The 25,359-nt window shown below is 46.7% G+C and overlaps 1 protein-coding gene across 2 annotated transcripts in view; it reads left to right on the forward strand.

Annotated features, from left to right (window-relative positions):
• TINAG (tubulointerstitial nephritis antigen) overlaps positions 1-25,359 on the forward strand; it is a 1,051,371-nt gene that overhangs the window by 513,879 nt on the left and 512,133 nt on the right. For both annotated transcript variants that reach the window (XM_069606138.1, XM_069606139.1), the window contains exon 4: positions 5,413-5,527. In XM_069606138.1, the coding sequence (XP_069462239.1) occupies positions 5,413-5,527 (115 nt within the window). The remainder of the gene's footprint in view (positions 1-5,412; positions 5,528-25,359) is intronic.

Here is a 25,359-nt window from a genome sequence, read left to right on the forward strand (position 1 = left end):
AGAGGGCGGAGAAGGTGCTGTGGAGCACAGCGGCAGGGGTCGCACCACCAGCCGGAGACGCAAGGCCCGGATCCCCTCCCAGGTTCTGATCTCGTCAGGGAGTGAGGAGTCCGGTGCCGTGTCCCAGGCCGCAGCTGCCAAGGGGAGGTCCAAGAGGCGGAGGTTGGAGTTGGACTCCTCGGCAGCAGAAGGGGCAGCTGGGACCCCACAGGGCCCAACGGAGGAAGATGGCACGGAGTCATCCAGGTTGGTGGGGGGTTTGGAGGAGGAGGAGGCCGTGCAAGCGACAGAGGCGGGGTCTGGAGGTGGGGATTCCACTGGTGCTAGTGGTGCAGTGCAGGATCTGGGACAGGAGGCAGCACAGGCCGCCGCGGAGGTGCCTGTGTGCAATCCTTTCCCTGCTCCTGTCCCTGCATCATCTTGCACCAGCGGGGATGCCTACCTCCAGACCCATTCTCAGGGAGGGGATTGGCTTACAACACCTGGCCTTCCTCTCCCTGCGGATGTGGCTATCCTGCACCAGGTTGAGCCTGTCCAGGGTGGGGTGGCGTTGCGTCAACGGGCCATGCGAGCTGACCTGCAGTCTTTTCATGATGAGTCTGCACGTCTTCTCGCATGGCTCGTTGACTGCGTTGACCCACTGGGACAGCTCACCAGGGTTGGATTCCTCCGTTTCCTGGACCTTGTTCCGACCCCCTCCTCCACGGAACCCCCTATGCCCCAGTCATCCTCCATGCCATCTTCCCACCCATGTGTCACCTGGGTGCCCTGTGGAGCTGCCTCCGACTGTGCGGCCAAGCTGGTGGACAACAGATCCCTGCCACAGTCGGGAGTCGGACGTCCAGCAGGGGTGGCCACATCAACGACTGCACCCCAGCTGGAGGAGGATGTGCAGGCACCATCGGACAGGGCACATGGACAGCAGCAGCTGCAGCAGCAGGAAGCTGTAGGTGGGAAAGGGACAGCCAGCTTAATTTTTTTTTACTTGTGTATTTTGTTTAATTTTGTTTGCCATTACTGTTGTTATTAATACATTATTTGGATTTTTTTCATTCTTCAATGTGTGGTTTCATCTCATTGTTTTCATGCATGTCATGATATGGGTTTTCAGGTTCACTTGCAACCATTGTGTGTGTGTGAGACACATGTGTTCATTTACATTGTTTCCATTGGAGTAGTATCATGGGCGCATGTAATACTTGGCTGTGTCTTTGGGCTGTGGTGGCTGGCCATGAGGCCCATGCTTGAGGATTGTCAGGGCCTGTGGGCAGGGGGACATGAGTGGGGGCCTGGTGGAGGCTGCCCATGGTGGCTGGGGGGTGGGGGTGGTGGGAGACATGAGTGGGGGCCTGGTGGAGGGTGCCCCACACTGCTGGGGGGGTGTGGGTGGTGGGAGACATGAGTGGGGGCCTGGTGGGGGCTGCCCATGGTGGCTGGGGGGTGGGGGTGATAGGGGACATGAGTGGGGGCCTGGTGGAGGCTGCCCATGGTGGCTGGGGGGTCGGCGTGGTGGGAGAAATGGATGGGGGCCTGGTGGAGGGTGCCCACACTGCTGGGGGGTGGGGGTGGTGGGAGACATGAGTGGGGGCCTGGTGGAGGCTGCCCATGGTGGCTGGGGGGTGGGGGTGGGTGGGAGACATGAGTGGGGGCCTGGTGGGGGCTGCCCATGGTGGATGGGGGGTGGGGGTGATAGGGGACATGAGTGGGGGCCTGGTGGAGGCTGCCCATGGTGGCTGAGGGGTGGGGGTGGTGGGAGACATGAGTGGGGGCCTGGTGGAGGCTGCCCCTGCACTGCTGGGGGGTGGGGGTGATAGGGGACATGAGTGGGGGCCTGGTGGGGGATGCCCATGGTGGCTGGCGGGTGGGGGTGGTGGGAGACATGGGTGGGGGCCTGGTGGAGGGTGCCCCACACTGCTGGGGGGGTGGGGGTGGTGGGAGACATGAGTGGGGGCCTGGTGGGGGATGCCCATGGTGGCTGGGGGGTGGGGGTGGTGGGAGACATGGGCGGGGGCCTGGTGAAGGGTGCCCCACACTGCTGGGGGGGTGGGGGTGGTGGGGGACATGAGTGGGGGCCTGGTGGAGGCTGCCCATGGTGGCTGGGGGGTGGGGGTGGGTGGGAGACATGAGTGGGGGCCTGGTGGGGGCTGCCCATGGTGGCTGGGGGGTGGGGGTGGTGGGAGACATGGGTGGGGGCCTGGTGGAGGGTGCCCCACACTGCTGGAGGGGTGGGGGTGGTGGGAGACATGAGTGGGGGCCTGGTGGGGGCTGCCCATGGTGGCTGGGGGGTGGGGGTGATAGGGGAAATGAGTGGGGGCCTGGTGGAGGCTGCCCATGGTGGCTGGGGGGTGGGGGTGGTGGGAGACATGGGTGGGGGCGTGGTGGAGGGTGCCCCACACTGCTGGGGGGGTGGGGGTGGTGGGAGACATGAGTGGGGGCCTGGTGGAGGCTGCCCATGGTGGCTGGGGGATGGGGGTGGGTGGGAGACATGAGTGGGGGTCTGGTGGGGGCTGCCCATGGTGGATGGGGGTGGGGGTGGTGGGAGACATGAGTGGGGGCCTGGTGGAGGCTGCCCCTGCACTGCTGGGGGGTGGGGGTGATAGGGGACATGAGTGGGGGCCTGGTGGGGGATGCCCATGGTGGCTGGGGGGTGGGGGTGGTGGGAGACATGAGTGGGGGCCTGGTGGAGGCTGCCCATGGTGGCTGGGGGATGGGGGTGGGTGGGAGACATGAGTGGGGGTCTGGTGGGGGCTGCCCATGGTGGATGGGGGGTGGGGGTGGTGGGAGACATGAGTGGGGGCCTGGTGGAGGGTGCCCCACACTGCTGGGGGGGTGGGGGTGTTGGGAGAGATGAGTGGGGGCCTGGTGGGGGCTGCCCATGGTGGCTGGTGGGTGGGGGTGGGTGGGAGACATGAGTGGGGGCCTGGTGGAGGCTGCCCATGGTGGATGGGGGTGGGGGTGGGTGGGAGACATGAGTGGGGGCCTGATGGGGGCTGCCCATGGTGGCTGGTGGGTGGGGGTGGTGGGAGACATGAGTGGGGGCCTGGTGGAGGCTGCCCATGGTGGCTGGGGGTGGGTGGGAGACATGAGTGGGGGCCTGGTGGAGGCTGCCCATGGTGGCTGGGGGGTGGGGGTGGGTGGGAGACATGAGTGGGGGCCTGGTGGAGGCTGCCCATGGTGGATGGGGGTGGGGGTGGGTGGGAGACATGAGTGGGGGCCTGATGGGGGCTGCCCATGGTGGCTGGGGGGTGGGGGTGGGTCGGAGACATGAGTGGGGGCCTGGTGGGGGCTGCCCATGGTGGCTGGGGGGTGGGGGTGGGTGGGAGACATGAGTGGGGGCCTGGTGAGGGCTGCCCATGGTGGCTGGGGGGTGGGGGTGGTGGGAGACATGGGTGGGGGCCTGGTGGAGGGTGCCCCACACTGCTGGGGGGGGTGTGGGGGGTGGGAGACATGTGCAGGTGTGCGGGGTAGTCCCCTGTTTTGTGGGCTGCCTGCAGGGGCCGTGGAGGGTGTACAGGGAACACCTGTGAGGACCCACCCAGCCTAATCGCGTGTGATTATTCCCACGCACCCCTGTAATACACGTACCCATCCAAATCGCGTGTGATAATTCCCGCGCACCCCTGTAATACACGTACCCAGCCAAATCGCGTGTGATTATTCCCGCGCACCCCTGTAATACACGTACCCTGGCTAATCGCGTGTAAAACTTCACGCGTACCCCTGTCATACACGTACCCAGCCAAATCGCGTGTGAAAATTCCTGCGTACCCCTGTAATACACGTACCCTGGCTAATCGCGTGTTTAACTTCACACGTACCCCTGTAATACACGTACCCTGGCTAATCGCATGTAAAACTTCCTGCGTACCCCTGATATGAACGTTACCCGCTTTGCGTTCCTTGTTTGGCAGCCCTGTAAACTAGTCCAGGGTTTGCGCAGCCCTTTGCGATGATTTAGCGATTTTGATGGCTTTTCCTTGCGCGAGGGCGTTCTTTGGGGCGTTACTGGCGCTGCTGCAGAGTCGCTGCGATACTCTGCGCCACGGCTGGTTTGGGAGCCTGAAATCCATGAATACGCTGTGCGCGGAAATCGGTTTTGGCGCACGCGCCTGGCGCAGACAATCGCACGCGGACACTCTGCGCCAGCCGCTTGCGACACTTTTCTGCGAAATTCTATGAATTACCCTGTTAAGCTCTTTGGCTTCTAATGAATGGTGGAGCAAGATGATAATGGGCACAAATGTAAGGATGACACTAGCAGCAGTGCAATTATTGGAAAGGATTTTGTTTTTGGAATCGGTTACTCCTGTTGTTTGATGATTCTGTAAAACATTGATCAGTAGTTTTAAATTGACAATGTTCTAAATGGAGAATGAATGTATGTAAAGAGCGAAATGAGGAAGTGATTTCCCTTTGTGTTGTTGTATTTTATAAAGGTTTATGTAAAACCAGAAAAAAAAGAAAAGCAAGAATCTGTAACTTTTTGTGGTTGCTAAGCAACCACTGAAAAGATATAGAACTCTTGAGAGAACGAGAGCCAGTTGCGCCCGCCTCAGTCCACGAAGCCACATCGCATCTGTTTTATTCAATAGGTCAGGGTCGCAAAGGCCAAGCCATGGGTCGCAAGGGAGACAGCAGAGGTTGGAGCTGCGACCCCTACTGACCCCCAAATTACATCCCTGTTCAGCAGCACTGAATGTAGCATCAGAGCACACTGAGGCATTTTTCTTAACGGGGTCCCTGTCCTGGGCATGTGGTTGCTGAATAGGTACATGTGTCGCTGTGAAGTATCCGTATATGTGAATGTCCGCATGATGCTAATATTCGGCCATGCATGGCTGCTCCTGGGCATTTGATGGATGCAAATGAAGTAATGAAGTTGGAAGTGGCATTCACTAATGCTGGACCATTTAGGTTGGCATTGCTTGCTTTTGTTCTCAGTGTGTTTTTTTTTTCTTTAAAAAAATACAGAAGGGAAACTACTCATAAGTTTTTCAATGTTTATGTATTTGCGTGTGGGCCAATTGCATTCTCGGCACGCTGTGCACCAACTGTACACAAAATGCACAAAGATTTCGAAATGTTGTGAGAGTCCGCATAAGTACATCACACAGTGCTTCCATAGTCAGTCCTTCATTGCATTGCGACCCTCATTGATGGAAAGACCCCCCCTGCCGTTTTGGGAAATATATTCAATTTAGAAAATGAGAACGCAGTAAATGGCATGCCAGTTCTCTCAGTTGGTATAATAATGATAATGATTTCAGAATGCAAACCACCTTCCCTTTGGAATGCGTCCCAGAATATCGAGCTTCTCTTTAAATGAATGCTTTAGTGTGGAGCAGACTGCGTGGATGAACAGGCAACATGCTGATATATAAATCTTTTTATTTTTGTACATGTGTGAGGCAGCTGGACAGCTGAGAACTACAGCATGTTCTGGGGCTTGACTTTAGAGGAAGGATTCAAGCAGCGTCTTGGCACCTTACCACCATCTCCTGGTCTTCTGGCAATGAATGAAATGACAGTAGGTATTTTAACATTATCCTTTTCATGTGTCAGTAGATGAAACGTAGCTAATGTGAATCGTGTCAGGAACAGTTTTTTTTCATTGCTCATAGACTTGTTTCAGCACATTGACATCAATGAAGACGTGCAGTTGCCTGTAGGTGCCTGCTGTTCCCACAATTATTCAAATGTTACATCTTGGTTGGATACCACAAAAGCAGGGTTAGAGTTCCATGTAAGGAGCCTCGCATTCCCTAATGAAACCATGAACATTATCAGAGAAAACAACCTATTCCGATGTGACTGATTATCTTTTTTTAAAAACAATTTGATAACACCAGTGGCGTCTCCAGGAATCAAATTTAGGGGTGGTCATAGAAGGGGCCACAGGCAAAAGGAGGGAGGCCACCGAAAAATGGACAATGTGAATGTTTATGCAAAATTGACATGGGCAAAGTTTCCCAAAGTAAAACCGGGCAGCTAAAAATTCACTATTATTACAGCACAATATTTGGGAAAGGCATTTGTAAGCAATTTTGTAGGATCAGTTCAATATTTGAATACTTGTGATGTGTGGGTAACTATCAGAACAATGGGCCTCATTACACGGTAGGCGGTAAACCATGGCGCTATTAGCGCCATGGTTCATGCCCGTAATTTGGAGAAAAGGGTAATTACCGCCCTATTCCAAGGTTGGGAAGGCAGTAATTCCTCTTTCCTCCATTGCCCTTCCCCATTCCCATTTTTGCCCCATAGGGCATAATGGGAATGGGGAAGGCGCTAATTACGGTACACCAAATAGCGGTACCGTAATTACCACCCCGGTCCCTTTGCGGGTTTAATGTACCAACCCGCAAAGGGACCTCGTAGTAAGGCGGTAAGGGTTTACCGATACCGGTAAACCCTTACCGCCTACCGTGTAATGAGGCCCAATGCCAATTATACATCATAGGCCAGTACAAATGACAGCAGTTTTAATATTTTACCATGGTATCATGTAGTGCACAGGATTGGGTTGAGTTAGAAGGTGCCAGAATACAACATAATTAGTTGCAAGTGGTTATCAAAATGCCAGGTTACTTCAGTTTTGCTCACATGCTGTAGGGTGCTTTCAATTTAGGATGACCCATGTTCCTCTGTTAGAGGGACTTGCTAATAAAGTGCCAACCTGCCTGTTGTAATTTAAATACACCATAGTACTCTTAAAAACGTCAATGTTCAGCGCAATGTGCGAGCCTGCCAGTTAAGCATAGCCTTGCCATTTTCAAACAACTCTACTTAATCACAGTCAGCATAATGACAGTTTCAACGGTGCCATGTCAACTTGCTCAACCTCCCCCAGGATGACATGTTCTGATGGACGTATAGCCTCAGATACACAAACAATGTCATCATAAGCCTGCTCAACCATCTTGTTTAATGTAATATATAGGCTTACAGGAGCTGCAATAATATGTCAAGTGCAGCCTCACATTCCCCAATAAAGCTGTGTTTTGGTTGGTGGCCACCATTTGTAAGGTAGAGCCCCACAAGTCCAAACTCAAATCACCCAACACTGCCAGCACCATACCTGACATCCCGCTCTCCACCACCATGTGCACAAGCCCAAGACCCAACATCTTGCACCGCACTATTCAGAACACAAGTCAAATACCTGGCATCCAGCCCTCCAATATCCAGCACACAAGCCCCATACCTGGTAGTCTGTCCTCCAAACCACGCAGAACACAAGCCCCATACCCACCATCCTGCCTCCCTACCACCCAAATCCCCAGGCCCACACCTGCTGTATGTTAGGCCCAAGAAATGATCAGAACAATCAATACAATTAAGCAATAATGGAGTGCACCTTTTTGCAAGGAAAACAACTTTAATGCACGCAAATTATGGCTGGGAGGGTCAGTCAGCTCCTTAGAACTGAAAAATGTAAACCCTATCGACCCACCCACATTGAGTTACAGTATTTAAAGACATAAAACACACCATATGAAAACATTACAACTATCAGGTACATTTTAATCCCATGTTCCCTACTGGCTCCCACCAATTTAAAAACCTAAACACAATATACCTAACATACGCTATTGGTTAGTACATTACCTATGACCATCCTAAGTGCAGCCCCCTATGAATGACCTAATTGTGCAGTCAGCAGACAATGCTCCATCCTGATTGGCTAAAGTCATACATGTAACATTTCTAACGTGCCATAACCTCATTGGTCAAAACAAGTTCATGTAACTTCTTATGTGAAGTCCCAGTGTGAACAGTAAAATCAGATTATTAGACATCGTAATATCCTCTCCCATGAGCTCAGCCAATTCTGCAATCCGGACAGCTTCCAGGCCTTCTAGCAAATAATCTGCAACACATTTGCAACTCCCATTTAGAAACAAGTTGCTATCCATGACTCACAATTTTCTGGCTATCTCTTGGGAATCAGGTGAATGCATATTCCTCTGGGATACACATCAAAATACAGCAATCCCCCATTCCCTGTGCAATTAACATATTCTTCTCAATAATTGTCTGGGTTGGGGGAATAAGAAAGTGTTCCTGGTGGACCAATCGGTTGCTCTATACTAACCATGTGAGGCTCAAATTTACCACTCCATCCATGTGCCTGTCTCTGTGTGTGCATGTTTCAAAAGGGGAGTGGCCTCACATGTTTTATGTGTAAGTGAAATCATAGGCATTCACTTGGCCACAGCTTTCTGCAGAAACTCATAACAAGCTGGCAGGTGCACATAAGGATAAGCAACAGAACAAGAACAGGAATCAGCACTTTGAATATATTACCCATCCATGAGGGAACTCATGAAAACATAGCCTCTAACCCATCTTGTACTTTGGTTCCCTCCTCCTTCTCCATCATAATGTGCAAAGTGTGAATGTCTTGGGTTAAGGTGCCATTATCTGTCATCATTAGAAGATTATAGGTGCAACAGGAATGGCCTATCTTTGTGCAGATACCACACTCCATGGCAGTGAGTAAGTCAAGCACATATATAATTTGAAGGGTGATCAACCCAGTTGCTCTTAGTTCCACCCACACAGTGTTTAGTGCATTTTCTGTTTCATTTGCCAGTTGGATAAGCTCCCAACTGGTGATTTGGAATCCTTTTGCATTCACTGCTACTTGTGGTCTGGAGAAGGATGAGAGGAAAACATTTCTCAGCTTTACTAAACATCATAAACTCCTCGAGAATATCATTTAGTCTGCCTCTGGAGTCCTGGGAGAAACAGTTGCTGCATTTTTGACATTGTAAGCCCAAGGAGTGCCAGGCCTGCTGATGCATGAGATGCACTGGTTTGGATATGGGGTGCTCGCAGATCGTGGTAAGATTGACATCTAGGACAATGAGTGACTGCAGAGTTACCAGGGAACACACACCCTTCCAGAGTGTCAGCAATTGGGTGTAGGGCAAACCCCCACAATCCAATATATTTCCAAGAGGGCTTTTGTACCCCTATAATGTCTGAGAGATTGATTGTCATGACACTGTGCGTCATCCCCAAATGCATGCTGGTGTTGTCTCTGAAACACAAGGAGAATCATGCGAGTTTAATTACTTGGTTAGGCTTCTCCTGCTGGTCAATCCACATCAATTTCTTAACACGTTTCTCCAAACAGTAAAACACGTCTCATTAATTTGCAATACTGCCCACTGTGGTAGCCCAACCATCCCCCTTGCTTTGCAACCCATCAGCCCCTCGATCCATTAATTTCAATAAAACACTGCATTTCCATCTGCAGTTGAGGCCTTATTTGGCATTGAAGCTGTTCTTGTCCTACTTCATCTAGTGGCAATTCTTGTGGTGTAAACAGTGTGGTTGTGCCTGTTGCATGGGTGATTAAAGAACACACATAACAAGAATTTCTTGACTTTCCTCTTCTCACTACCTTCATGTGGTTGTACCACATATTTGTCAGTTTTGGGGTGAACACTACCTAAATAAACTCCTGGGTTTGAAACGTCCCTTCTAATTCTGGTGACGGATGCACCACTATTCACTGGCATATATAGAGTGTTGGTGACGTTATTGAACCCACCCGTAGAAAACAACCATATACATTCAACCATAAGGAAAGGTAGAGAGAGAGAGAGAAAGAGAGAGAGAGAGAGAGAGAAAGAGAGAGAGAGAGAGAGAGAGAGAGAGAAGAAAAGATACAAAGCATAATGTCCTTAACATAGTTCATTGTTCATGATGGCTATGTAACATTGTTAGTGTCCATCCATCCAAAGGGGAACATTGAGTTCAGAGAAGTTCAAGAAATATCAATGTCACTCTTTTCTACCGCCTTTCCTCCTCCAGTTGCTGGAGAGGGGTGTTGGATCTGAAGTCCTTCCAGGGGTCTGTTATTGTTTCAGATCCACAAATTTAGACTGGTAACTTTGACAAATGTGGGTGTGATGTAGATGACACCGTAGGGTCCTTTGAATCTTGATTGATTCTGTATGAAGTTTCTGATGAATATTCTAACAAAGGGGAAGAGCTGTTGTTGCTGCAGAAGTACTGAATCCTATTGTGCTGTTGGTGTGTCCTTCGCTAGTGAAGCTAGCTTTCTTGGCCAGGGCTCGATCTGGTGGGACATAAGTCTGACAGATCTGACAGATTTGGTAAACTCCCTAGATTGTGTGCTGGGTTTTGCGCAGTGGAGGTTGTGAGTGTGTGTGTAAGTGAAGTATGCAGCATCCTGCATCTTATAATTTTGTGAGAAGTAAGATGATGATCTGACCCTGGCTGGTTACGAAGAACAAACAATGCTAATGGTATACAGTAAAGTCAACTCTTTTTCAATGTTTTACAAATCTTAGCAAGATGTTGTTTCAATAGGCCATTTAGGTGTTCCACAATTCTGTTGGCTTGCAGGTGATATATTGAGCACAATCTGTCCTTTATGCCCAATGAAAGGGAAATTAAAGAAATGAGTCCCATTGTCAGATCTGAGGACATCACATATTCCCCATCAGGAAACACTTCAGGTAAAAGAAATGTGTCTGCCGATTTCACATCAAGGTGGATGCAGGGACCTGCTTCAAGCCAACGCCAACAGGAGAATGGACACACCACAATAATTAAATGTGAGTTACTGCACCTGTTAACCATGTGCAAGTAGTCAATGTGGTGGTGCTGAAATGGCCCTGAAGGGTGGTGTAATGTTACCTTCAACGTCCAAACGGTGAGACCTGAAGTGTACGTTTGACATGTAGTACAATTAAATATGAAAATATCAAGTAAGGCAGGTTGTTGCATTGGTATGCAATATGATTTTGTTAACCCCCGCCTCCACCATCTGGAGATACATGAATGTACTTTTGATTTGACATAAGCTGAATCTGAGTAAATGGTAGCAAAGCACCCTTTTGGATACTTCTAATGGTGTTATTAGTGCTATGAGCTCTGCTGATTGAGCTGAATAGTGCAAGGGCAATTGTACCTTAGATATAACTTCTACTCAACTTCTTCAATCCTCACTACTGTGACCCCTGTGTGCCTGACCCCAGTGCTTTGATCAATCAACAAGGACCCGTCAACACAGAGTACTTACAAAGAGTGAATATTGTGGTGCCATCTGTTCGACAACATGTGACTCGTAAGTCACCAAACAATACCTATTGTTTAAAAAGAAGTAAGGAGTGCAAATTAATTAATGATTACAATCCTGTCATTGCTCAGCTATGGAATGCAAATACTGATGTACAGTTTATTGCTGATGATACAACAGCTGTTGCTCGTTATGTTACAGTGTACATGACAAAAGCTGAAAACAGCAATGCAGCTGAAGTATGGGCAGATTTATCAGTAGATACAACTCTTAGTCAGAAACATTTAGCTTTGGTCTGAAGATGTGATCCCATATAGATTGTAGTAGCTACGAAGCCACAGATCAGCAAACTAGTTTTCCTCTCTATGGACGTAGCATTAATATACTTTGGTTAAGTCTTAGACCAGCTATTACTAGGAATCGGGTACTGAAGCCTTTGAGTGAAATTGAACAGTTAGCTGAAGCAGTGCCTGATAATACAGAGATTCTGAAAACCAACTTGATTGATACATATTATCCAAATCGATCTGAAGTATTGGAGGATCTTTGTTCATATGAAGTAGCACAATGCTACTCATATTTAAATATTGAATCAAACAGTGACAGATGACAGTTTAAAGTGCATGGATGTACTGGTTGTCTAGTGAGACATGAGAAGGACTCTCGCATGGGTACCTTTCCAAAGAACAGGTCAATGGACCGTGTGCAATCTCGCAGAGGGGTGCCTATGGACTATTTTTTGATTATTTAAGGGACTTAGGTTTAGTCACCCTATGTTTCCTAGGGTCATCCAGACGTGGACCCCTTGTTCACTGTGCTCAGAGATGCACAGCTCCACCCCACTGATGAGGCTCAACAAGGCTGAAACACGTGTATGGGGTTACTGTTGGTACTCTTGTTCAGAAGGGAATTGCCATAGCATTTTGGTGCTGGACTGCCCATGTGGGCAGGACAAAGACTGATATGCAAATGGTTTTTTCCCATCTGTGAAAGGTACAGTGAGCTAACGTGTGGCTTCGGACTCTCGAGTGGGTACCTTTCCAAAGAACAGGTCAATGGGCCATGTTCTTTCTCACAGAGGGGCACCTATGGACTATTTTATGATTGATTTCTAACATGTTTCATGCAGATTGCAGTCCTTCTGATTTCATGTTGACTCTTAAGGGAATACATATTTCTAGTGTTGCTTTGATGCACAGACTTCCAGAGTGTAACAAGTTTAACTCTACAATGCTTCTGTCAGAGAAGCAAAATATTGTGGGGATACAATCATGTGATGTTTTAGATGGTCATGTTATGCCTTTAGAGTTGGATAAGAGAGCAAACCTTGGATTAGCTCAAATAGAGAATTCAATTTCTAAAACAGCTGGTCTGGAAGGAGTTTTAAAACTGTGCATCAATGCGGAACTTGAATGTAGGAATTGGTTTAGTTAATTGGAGTGATGGGAAGAGTTATTGTATTTCATACGTTTCCTCACAGTACAAACATTGAACATGTTGAAGTGAAGTTTGATCGTGTGGAACAAACTCATTTCATTTCTCGGACCTCTGCACATTTCATACTTTTTAAGGTTACCTTTGTGAAAAGGGCACAGTTTCCATTGTGCTCTGCTTATGCATTAACTATTCAGAAATCACCAGGGTTGCCTTTAGAAGCAGCACTTATTGAAATTGGTCATACAGTGTTTAAAGAAGGAATGTCATAAGCAGCTTTGTCACAAGTGAAAAATATAGAAGGTTTATTATTAATAAACTTTTGATGAAAGAAAAGTGACAGCTGATATTTCTTGTATTGAAGAATTTAATAGGTTACGTATACTGTATGCTCCTCAGCTGAACCTTATACCTGTAGCTACTAAGCCCTAAGCCAGGAAACAAGGATTTAGTGAAACTACCTTCTAATAAAATCATTCCTCTTAAGCATAAAAAACAACAGGATCTGCAGGAGTTGCAGAGTGTTTCAACTATGACAAACTCTCATTGCAGATTTAGTAGTAACCAGGAGTCGAATGCTATTCTAATGCAACTTTGTTTATGTTGTTTGAAATGACACGATTGATGCAAGAAATAGCTTCTACAGCAGAGAAGCACCTGTATCTGGAACTTTCATTTCTTAAAAAATCTGTCGATGAAAAACCAAAGAGTATGCATTCAGCAATGTCATTTCGAAATGTAGTAGCTGTTGCAAGTGAAATCAACAATTTTCTCAAAGTACTCAGGAAAATAGTCAATAATCTTTAGTGACCGCCTTCGATTTATTAATGCAGGAAAATGTTAGTGTAGATAGGTATGTAGGAATTAGTTACGAGTGGAATCATATGTGTCCACTATGTAAGAAACTTGAGTCTACTCCAGATCTTTGCGAAATATTTGTATATGTGCCTATCCCTGATCAGAAAAGGATGTAACTAAATAAAACTCCCAACAGGAATTATTTTTTGCTATTGCCCACCCGCCCAAAACCTTATCTGCCCTTTCCCACCCCCCATGAGGCACTTCTGGACAATCTCTCAGTAAATGAGTAGCCGAACCACAATACATACAGATACTTCCATCCTTTCTTCTCTTACGTTCCTCTGGCGCAAGTGGTGCTCAGGTTGTTCCGATCTGCATGGGTTCATCTCTTGTTTGGTGGGTTGTAGATGAGAAGGGTGGAGGGTGTGATTCAGAGGACATGAAGTCAGAGATGAGAGAGGGAGAAGAGGTGGCTGAGGGTAGCCAGAAAATGAGCTGAGTGTCATCCGCATAGCACTGGAAGTTAGGGCAGAGTGCAGCAATGCGGTGGGCAAGAAATACCAGGTATTGGTTGAAAAGCCAGTGAGAGAGGTTAGACCCCTGAGGAACACCACAGGTAGAGATAGAGATAGAGATAGAGGAAAGGAAGGACCCAGGTTGAACCTGGGAGGGTCGATCAGAGAGGAAAGAGGTCAGCCATGTCAGAGCCTGGCCGGTGATACCCAGGTTATCAAGGAGACGGTTCAGCAGGATGGTGTGGTTGACCGCGTCGAAGGCAGAAGAGAGCTCAAGTAAGATGAGGACACAAGGGGTGTTGGAATCGAGGTTGGAGAGCAGGTCTTCATGGATGTTCAGGAGAGCAGTTTTCATGCTTCTGGCAGCTCTGAAGCCAGACTGATGGTCATGGAGACAGCCAACAGATTCAGTGTGGAGATTGAGCTGGGAAATGGCTAGCTTTTCCAAGAGTTTGCCCAGGAAAGGAGTGATGGAGATTGGGCAATAATTAGCCGGGCAGGAAGGGTCGGCAGAGGGTTTCTTGAGGAGAGGGCATACAAGGGAAAGCTTCAGGGGTGAGGGGAAGACTCCAGTGGCGAAGGAGTGGTTGCAGAGGTCGGCCACGGCAGGAGCCAGGGAGTCAATGTGGTCCTTGATGGCATAAAAATCATAACTAACAGTACACATTGCAATCCTCATTCATACCAGAATCAAGTCTGTCGATCCATTATGATTCTCATCTTTATTTCAGCATCATTCACTTCCAAAATCTGTAAACACATTTGGCTAATTTGGTGAAGTCTCTCATTCAAATGTTTTTCGACTGAAGAATTAGGGTTGTTAGTATATATATTAGACCTATGTTTGTTCCATCTTATCCTGGCTTTTTGCATGAATTGCCCTGTCCTAAAGAGTAATTGCCACATGGGCATCTGACCAATTAAATTATGTTAGAGATAGAATCGTGGTTGGCTCTAGGTGTGGAAACAGCCTGTGCTAGGCTCTGTTGTTGTCCAAATCTAATAACAGGGTTCTTAAGTTACAAGATCACATGAGCTATTGGGGTTTAGCCAGCACCCCAATTGTTAAGTAGAAGAAGGAATTTTTCCTGGCTATCTTGCTTCAGTGGTTCAAATAATAATTCTAACACAGTAGTTATTGCAATCCGATTTTCGCTTTTATTTGTGCTCGTGCTGAGTTGTTTTTAACATTTGGTTGGTTTGCATTAAGTACATTTACGGGCAAATGTATGCCATGGTTGTCAGCCGACACGTGTTTCGACCCGTGGGTCTTTATCAAGGCTATCGTAGACAGTCTCTAGCCCCCTATGGGGTCCTGGTCTGTGGTATGAAAACTGTCCTGTAGAGACAGTGGCTCCTGTTGGGCCCTGAGAGTTACCAGAAGGTTCCAGTCTATAAACGGGTCCGATTTTAGGATGGAAAACCATGCTACTTTTCACAGTATTGCTGCACTTACCATAATGTATACAGGAATATGTGCCTTACTACTTGTTCTCCCACTCTGTTGTGCCTTGTGATCAGCATTCACTAGTAGGCTTTTCAAATCCCTGCTTCTTTTGACTGTGAAGGCAAGAGGAACAGCAAAAACAATATGGTTTCTTTTGTCGCAAATTAAAATGTTCCAATGTTTCTCTATAATTTGATTGATGGTATAGCTCTGTACTTAATACTTGGATATAAATACCAAGTTAGGCAGAGATAATTCCAATTTGCTATGTAATAAGTACTCCCTAGATTTGTTAGCTTTTTTATTGGGTGCATCGGCGAGTTATTGTGCAGACTAAACTCTATGCAAAAAGTTGCTCAGTATTCTTTCCAACTCAATTGAACATGCGTAGTGTGCTCCAAGGGTGAAAACGTAACCAGTGCAGCAAATTATTCCTGTCTGTTGACTTACAAAATTCATTAGTATCCATGTTATCACCTACTGGTGATTCTTAGTGCCTAAAAAGTTTACTTTTGGCTTATCAACATTGGCAGTGAATTGAATTAGGTCATCAATGGCATTAAGGTTGAAGAAGTCAGACAATGGGGCTCATTATGTGGTTGCCGGTAAAACTCACCATTAGGTGGGCGGGTTACTGGCAATCTCATAACAACCTTACCACTGTCTGACATGCCAGTGCCACCGGGATTTCAGAAGCGGTGACAATAAGGGTTAATCCCCATTTCCCTAAAGTTGCATAGGACACCATAGAAATGGGGTCACTGAAGCAACGACACCGTTGCTAACGGTGCCAGTGCTTCATTTAGTGACATGCCGGTAGGGGCCTGAAAACCCAGCAGGTCAGGCCTGCAGAGTGATCTATGGCCCTTACCAGCATTCTCGTAGTATAGCTGTCCGGAAAGGGTGCCGATTTGTTGCTACTGGCACCCCTATTTCGGGACCATCATACATAGAATCAGGTCCAATGTGTCATATGCATGATTGCATACAGCAAATACATCACCCTCTGAGTAGTGTACTCAGAAGGTGAATCGTAACCTATGTAGAAAATTATTGCTGCCTGTTGACCTATGGAATTCGTTTGTACTTATGCTATCGACTACTGGTAAACCTCAGTGTTTAAAAAGTTTCCTTTGGGATTACAAACATTGACAGTGAATTGACTCTGGTCATCAATGGCATTAAGGTAGTTGAAGAAGTCAGACAATGGGCCTCATTACGAGGTTGGAGGTAGCCATGCTGCTGTTACCCTCATGGCTACCCCCTTACCGTATTCCGGGTCCGGGTTCTCCGAATAGGGACTTACTGGGTCATTCTGGTCTTGGAGGACACGGTAACTCCCTATTCTGAGAACCATTCCCCATTCCCATTCGAGCCCCCATAGGGCTCAATGGGAATGGGGATGGAGCAAGCGGGCTCGTTATTAGCCCCCCGGTCGCTTAGCGGCTCCTGCTAAGGGACCTCGCAATGCGGCGGTAAGGAGTCAATGGCAACGCCACCCTTACCGTTAACCCCTTACCGCCGACCTCATAATGAGGCCCAATGTGTCATATTCATGATTGCATCCAGCAAATACATCATTTTGCCAAACCGGTTGATGTATGATAAGATCTGACTCAACATCATACATTAACGTGTTGGCATATAAAGGTGCTATTTTGGCTCTCATTGACATTCCAGAGATTTCTAAAAAATCTTGTTATTTGAATCTGAAATATGAATTCTGACAAATAAATTCCAGCAAGATAAAGTGCCAAGGACGAGTATACTCGTCCTTTTTACATAGACTTCAATAATAGCCTGGCACTTAAGGGATTAATAGGAATTATTTTAAAGCACCAATTTGCTCTTCTTGTAATATCAACCATTCCACCACTTCTAAACCAACACTATGTGGAATAGAGGTGCATGGACATTTCACATTGACTGCAATAAGGATGTCCTTACTTTCAAAGTCAAGGTAGTTAATTATTTGTAAGAGGTTAGTGGTGCCCTTAATATAAGTGGTTGTTTCCTGAATTAATGGTTGCAGAATCGGGTCAATAAAGGTAGTGGAGGTGGCAGCGGACAGGCAGCTCCTGCAGTGTTGGTGAACAGTGAACGTGAACCTGTGGAGGCGGAGCACTGCCGACGTTGGTGTGAAAAGCTGACTTGCCCAAGCGTTAGCATAGCAGAGGCGGCAGCGGACAATCAGTTCCTGCAGGTCCCGCGGGTGCCCATGGTTGTCCGGATTAAAGACAGATGAAGACTTGTAAAAAAATAACTTGCACGCTTCCCCAAAAAGCAGAGAAACTGGAGAAAGTGCCTCTTCGGCTTGCCTGCCTGCATGCCTCGCCGTTTGCCTTAAGGATGTGGGGGGGCACGGGGAATACAAACAGCTGAGTTCAAACAGCTGAAACTGAAAGATAAGGAACAACTGTGTTGTCGTCTCTTCTGACAACTCAGCGAGGATTCCATCACTCTGTAGGAGGCTGCAAGGGCTAAGATGGGTGAGGGCTACAGTCTGCATTGCAACCGATCCTGGAGAGGGGCAACCCTGGTGAGAGACCTTGTGAGAGTCCACATTACAACCATGAGCGAAGAGCCAGCGTTTTTGGCTCCCGCGTTGATGGCAGTGAATGCAGCAAAGGGGGTGAGTGCAACTGGCAAAATCTTTCCATCAAAAAAATGACTTGCCTGATCAGCAAGGCGATTTGCTTTAAGCAGAACACAGGGTAACAACAAAGGCACATGTCTATGACACTAATCCGTTAAATAATGTAATTATGGGTGATTGCACGCAATTGTTCCACTTAGCAATGGGTAGTTAAGTGGATGCCGGCTCAGACTGTGGGGAGATATGATTCTAGACAAAGCAACATCTGCACAAATAGTTGAGATTTAACTAGAGGGTACTTTGAAGGGTCTTTCGACCTTACCTGCTCCAACACCACTACTTCTGCTGCTTGTTCAAGCTATTCAACTTATTCAACCTTTGTAACCCATCCAGCCAGGACATTCAAGCTCACAACTGCTGACCACACAAGTGAGCGTTCTAAATCTTGCAATCACAGAGAAACAAGGCTCAAATAAAATAATGTATTTCTGTACAAAAAGAACCAAATCAGGACTTGGATGTGTGGTTGTGGTGAGTTGACTGATGCAGAAACCTTGCAGGGGTGGAGGATACGTCAGACAAGGGGACACAAAAAAATGGAGTTTTGCCTCTCTCCTCGGCCCAGTTCCCGCCATACTCAAGCGGATAGAGGAATTTGAGCAGCCTTATAGCGACAGCAGTTGAGGGCCAGAACCCCACAAATTGCAGCTTATTTGACGATGACATACACCAGCACCCCAGTATTGGTGGAATTACCTCCGGAGAAAACCCTGATATGAAGCAAAAGAGAAGAGACTGAAAATAGACATTGAAAGAATAACAAAGATGAGTCAGATAGTAGACTCAGGTCTCTTAACAGCCCACGCGAAAACAGTTAAAGGCATGGCAAAGTTGTGGGATCAACAGACCTGTTAGAGGCCTTTGAAACAACTTTAGGTGAACCGGGAACAGAATTGATGCCACCAAAAACCACCAACCTGCCTTTGGGACCTTTGGAGAAGTCACCATCCTCATATACATCAGATTCTATGCTTTCAGAGCTAGAATTTAGGAGAACGGTACCACCTCAGGAAAGGAGAACGTCAACCCACCTAATGGTGAAAATATCAACATAATGTCAACATTAACCATCACACTGGCCCCATTTATGAAGCTATATGAGTCAATTAACGATAATATTAAAGATCAGGCCACATTATTGGCAATGCTTAATCAAAAATGATATTCCTAGAGGGATTTGTGACAGCTCTAAGAAGTGATACAATAACAAGAACAGATCACAAAAGGATATCTTCAAGGGTGCCATCCCTGGAAGATGGACACACAAATACCTAATTGGATAACAACTGGCAACAAGAGGGACAAAAGGGACCCATGCATGTGGGCACCATTGAAATCGCCAGGGTCAGTGGTTGTTGTCAATTGGAAGAGGTTACCCAGCAGAGATTTATCATCAGCAAACACAATGGGAACATTGGTGGGGCTCCCATTGGATGAGGCTACAGAGATAAGTCTCTCACCAGAGAAACAGGACCAATTGGCTCAATCACATCTAGAAGAAAGGCATGGGAAAATGAGGGAAGCTGAAGCATACTGAGAGGAAGTAGTGGCATTATCCAGTGTTATGCAGATGACACACAGCTCTCTTTCATGCTTTCCTCCTCCTCCACTCTCATCCCTGACGGCTTGTCTGTCACACAGAATGGTTTAGATTAGACCAGGAACTATCAGACTTCTAAAGGACAATCAGAAGAGAAGTCTATTTCAAGGATAAAGAATGTCTCATTCAGCAAGAAGACTGTGGATTTAGGACCAAGTCAGATTTCAATCCTAGAGATAATGAAATGCCACTATCCATCATGACCCCAAAAACCTGCGGGACAACCTGCCATATGGACAATTTTTAAGGGTTCGAATGAACTGTACTGAAATTGAGGAATTCAAATTACACGCCATGGCACTGCAAAATAAATTGGCCGCAAGAGGATACCCCAAGAAATTGTTGAAAAACACTCAAAAGAGGGCAAGATTTATGCCCAGAGAATCCTTACTTTTACCAAAACCACAGGATAGCTCCAAAGAAGAAATCATGACGTTTGTTACTACATTTGGACCTAACACCACTAAACTTAAAGGCATGATAAGAAAATCCTGTCCTCTGGTTCATTTAAGCTCACCAAATGAACCGATACCCATAATGGCGTTGAAGAGATCCAAGAATCTCAAGGAAATACTTACCCATGCCAGAATGAGCAAAGGAGATACCTGATCTTCGATGTGGAATTTAAGAGAAATCTGTGGCCATTACCCATGCGGGAGCTGCACTGCACTGCATGTAAATTGACCAAAAAAATGAATTAATTTACCATAGAGAGTAAGGAATGGCAATTACGTCACTTCCCCAATTGCAAATTGTTCAATGTCATTTAATTCATTGAATGTCCCTGCGACCTGCCTTATGTGGGCCAGACATCCAGACCAATTCAAAAAAGAATTGACGAGCACAGATCGAGAATCCGGTGCAAAACTCATACAGCACCCCTGGTATCCCACTTCCTCGAATTCCAGCATGGACCAGATAACTTCCTATGGTGGGTGATAGACAAAGTGCTTAACACCAGCAATACCACTAATTCATTGAATTTCAAAGAATCCTGGTGGATGTTTAAGTTAAAATCGATATCCACAGGACTCACAACCATCTTGCCCCTACATCTAAATAGTGAGCCCCTCCCCCGAGTCTACATAGGCACTCCGCTACAGGCTGGCCTCCTCCATCAGTTCATACTGATATCATTGACAGGGGGGTTACCCTGGGCTCACTGTCTTCACACAAGTGCCATGCAACACCTTTTGATATCCCAGTCTACGTACAGAGGGAGATAGTAATCTGCTACACAGCGTATGTGTAGGTTCTTTTCAGCCATCTGATTCCCATAAACTTGCGGCCTCACCAAGTACACTGTGCCTGTTTACTTCTCTCGATCTTGCCTTTCCCCCGATACGTACCATTCCTGCTAGCCTCTGCTCCCGTTGGCCCATTCCCATGACTACGGGACACGGTACGGCAGGGCGCATGCAGAGAGACAAGGCACTCTACTTTTAGATACATGCGCACTCGCAGGTTAGCTACAGCTTTACTCGCAACCGCTGTCAAGACTGGACACACGCATCCTCTCCTTGCATGCTCACCGTTTTCACTTACAAGGTAAGAACATGCCCGCTTATCATTAGGAACCAGTTCTCCTACGTGTTAGCCCCCGCTAATCTAGATGGGTTTTTCCTTTCTTAATCATTCCAGGAACATGCCATTTTGATTCCTCATTACCGCATGCAGAAGCCTGTGCACTTATTTACTACTGCACACAGAAGCCTGTTCAAATCTTACAGGCTGCCATGCTTTTAAGGTAACTCTTTTGGACATAGCTTGTATTGTTTATGCTCACCACACTAGTGCATTACCCTGAATCCCCTTGCCTTTAACACACTGGTGTGTTATTCTTCAATCCCCAGAGCTATTTGTTTCCCAGTATGAGGATCCGTGAATGCTCGGACCAATTGATTTGTTTGGACATTCTCCTTTTCAAGCCAGAGGGCGCCCACTCTGGGTGCAGCCCTTTTCAAGGTCAGTGAAGGACTGTATATGTGAAAACCAGATATTATTTTATCTGTTGTTTCTTTGTATGCACCTTTAGTACATCTATTCACAAACTGCACTTTGACGCACATTTTAAAGAATATTTTCTAATCCACTTCCCCCTTTACATCTCCTTTGTTTAGGGGAGACCTCACCTCGGCTCCAGAAGAAGGCTGATATTTGCTCAAAGCTGAAATGTCTGTGGACTTTGCACAATTGGTGCCCTTGTGATCCACTTTTGAACTTTGAACTGAGATTTATTTTCTTGACGTCGACCTACTATAAGGTTACCCTTTAGCCTGGCTTTGGTATACCTACCCAAGGTTTCCCACTCAGATGAGCTACAGCACATACCCTCCTCTGGGATGATACATTTCGATACAATTGAAATACATTTACAGGGCAATAACATGTATTAGAACGTGGTTTTTGTCCCTGCATTTCCCATGTATGCTATATGTTGTATTGCTTTGCATTGATTTGTTTTATGTACCAAGTGATGCACATTGTGGACTTCCCCCTTTATGCTTTCAGTTTTTGTTATCCACCTCTGTTTTATACCATTTGGATTGTATACCCCTGCAGAGGGTAATAGCTACGCTACCCACCGCAAAAAACAGTGGTCTACTTTTACAAAAAAATTACAAAAAATACTCAAAATAATAAAGGGTACAGCAAAATAAAAAGTTGAATAACACAATTTAAGTTGAGTGTATGTTTGAATAATGTACCTTTGTTTACCACATGACGAAAAGTAACGCTTGCCTTTGATGTATTGCACACAGTTGAACTAATTTGCATGAAATAATTGTAATTACCTATTACAACAGGCAGGACAACCCCCCACCCCCAGTATCAATTCTGTCTGCTATTAAGGCATGGTGCACTTCTAATGATCTCTATATTAATGCCAGTAAGACTGAGATCCTTCTCATTGGGACCCCTGCTGCCTCTTTTCCTCCCACACTCTGGCCACTCTGCATGGGCCTCCTCACCTCACCGTCCTGTGAGGCAAAAATCCTTGGTGTCATCTTTGACCCCTCTCTTTCCTTCTCTACTCACATCACAGACCTTGCCAAGAAGGCCCACTTTCATCTGCATCTCCTCAGCGGCTTTCTCGCTACCCTCAGCTTCTCCCCGAAACAATGTCTCCAAAGCTCTAGTCCTCTCCAGGATGGACTACTACAAAAGCCTCTTCCTAAATCTACCTTACTGCTCCCTTTGCCCCTTTCACCTTATCCAGAACAGGACCGTGAGACTTATCCTTCACCTCAAGCCCATGGGCCACATCTCTCCAGTCTTAAAATCTCTCTACTGGCTCCAGGTTGCCATGAGGATCAAGTTTAAGAACCTCTGGTTCATTCACAAGGCTGTCTGGGGCCTGGGACCATGATACATGCAACTCACTCTCCCTAAATAACTCCTCGCTAATGCCCTTCAGTCGTCTTACTCGGACTCTTTGCAGATCAGATGCTTTTCCAAGCAGAGAGAGGGGGGTAGATTTCTCTCCTCCGCAGGTGCCTTCCGCTGGAATGGCCTCCCTGTTCCTCTCAGACTTGAGCGAGATCTACTTAAGTTCTAAAAACTTCACAAGACCTTCCTCTTCCCTTCCCCCCTCCCCAGCTAAGTTCCAGTCTGCCTCTTGACTGGCTGCCTAGAGTCTTACAGTGCACCAGGCCCCCGTATTCCAGTCTACCCCTGCACTTGGTTTCCCCTGCCTCCCCCCTAACCTGCATTTGCCCGCCCGAGTCCCTCCTCCTGCACTAGCTTGGCTGGGCCTAAGATCCTGCAGCCCTTACAGCCCCTTACCTCGCACTTAGCTCGTCGACCTTCCTGCGCACTCTGATTACCCTGGTTTGGTGCACCTTGCCTCCCCTGGTGCTCACGGTCCCTTAAACCCACCCTGCACTTCCCACCCTCCATTCTAACCTGCACTTCTCTTACTGCACTTGTAAGATCTGAATGTCACTTTCCCCCACCCTCTTGTCGTCTTGCGCCTTGAAACACTTTTGTATATTTATTTATTCATTTATTTATTTATTTCATGTGTATAGTGCGCACACAGGCTGTGGGCATTGAGGCACTTTTACAGTAACATGTCAAGTAATCGTGCTTACATCATGTAGTACATCCAATAAGGAGGTCACATCGGTACATGTGGTTCTAATGACAATCTCATAAAGTATGGATGTATGATAGGGTTAGTTTTGATAGGGTTAGTTTTCAGGCAGAAAGGGGCATGGGCTGTGGGGAGATATGTGAGAAGAGTGGAGTTTTGAGCGCTTTGCAAAAAATCCAGTAGGATTTTCTGCCCTTGGGGATGGTGGGAGGCTATTCCTGAGTTTGGGAGCCAGGTAGGGGACGCTTGCGCCACCAGCTTTGCATCTCTTTACTTTGCCTACAGTGAGTCGTTTGGTGTAGGGGGTTCTGGTGGGTCTCGAGACAGGGCTTCAGTGTTTTTTGGGCAAGCTAAGGGAGGGCTGTGTTGGAGATGTATTTGTGGGCAATGGATACAGTTTTGAAGGTGATGCGTTCCCGGATGGAGCAATGTGCTTCCCTTCGAGCTCTGAGATATGTTCTCTTTTTGGGATATTAAGGGCTGCTCTGAGGGCATTGTTTTGGATGACTTGGAGTTTGTGGATGTTACTAGTGGAAGTACCTTTGGATAGAATGTTACAGTAGTCAGGCCTGGATCCTGTGATTGCACGGGCAATGATTAGACAGCTGTTTTTGGAAAGGAAAGGTCTGTATTGAATTTAACTGATTTGAATTGATATTTTATTTATATCACGCTCATACACAAGTGTTTCAGAGCACGACATTCAGGACTTTGGTGGCATAGGCTGCTGAAGAGGCAATGTCGCTCACTTGTCTGGACATGGTGAGTGATGCATCAAGGTAAATCCCTAGAGTGTTTACTGATGCTGAGATGGGAATGGAGCAATTGTCAATCTGGAAGGCATTGTATTTGTTGTTGAGATTTTTAAGGGCTTTGTTTGACCAACAATTCAAGTTCTGTTTTGTCGCTGTTGTGGCACATGTATTGGGCTGTCATCCAGGCCTGTATTGTGGAGTAGATATTGTTAAGGGTGGCCAAGTCAATAACGTAGTTTTCTGGTATAGGCGCATTATAAATACCCATTCAATAAAATAAAATAAATTGCTGTTCAGGTCCTACCCACTCTTTGGACAAATACAGAATAAAAGACAATGCTAGAAGCAGATGCCTAAGAAAGCAAATAAACTGCGAATCCAAAAGAAGATAAGATCAAATGATTGAGGGACAATCTTGTGTAACGTGTCAGTGCCCCCTACATCTCCAGAACTGGAAAAAAGACAGGGAAAACCAAAAACGGAAAATAAAAGCCGCAGAAAAATGGCGCTCCGGATGTTCATTGGATCCATTGTTGGAACATTTGGTATATAGGGTTGAAGATAAAGATTTTCCCAGCGATGCTGGACAGATTCTGATAGAACCCACCGTAAGCCTAAGTAAAGAGGCTAATCTTCACTCTCCACTTGAACAAAGTGATCTTGGGCTGAAGTTTTTTACTTTGGCTAAAAAGTGGCAAAGGATGGATGCTGAATGCAACCTACTCTGGAAAATATCCTTAACTAACTTTTTGCGACACTCTAGGAGATAACAGATTGGGTGTTTGAGCTAAAAGAAAGTCATCAATGAGAATAGACATACAGCCTGATTCATGGAATTATCTGCGCGTAAAATGCAGATTTGCGCGCCATTCTGCCCGAAAATCCCTGTTTAAGGAATGGGGATTTTCAGGCAGAATGGCTCGCAAATCTACATTTTACACGCAAATAATTCCATGAATCAGGGGCTTATTCTCTAGAGAGGCTAGAAGAGTCTCA

Source organism: Ambystoma mexicanum, chromosome 4p (genome assembly GCF_040938575.1).
Source record: "Ambystoma mexicanum isolate Mex_15411 chromosome 4p, UKY_AmexF1_1, whole genome shotgun sequence".
NCBI classification, from domain to species: domain Eukaryota; kingdom Metazoa; phylum Chordata; class Amphibia; order Caudata; family Ambystomatidae; genus Ambystoma; species Ambystoma mexicanum.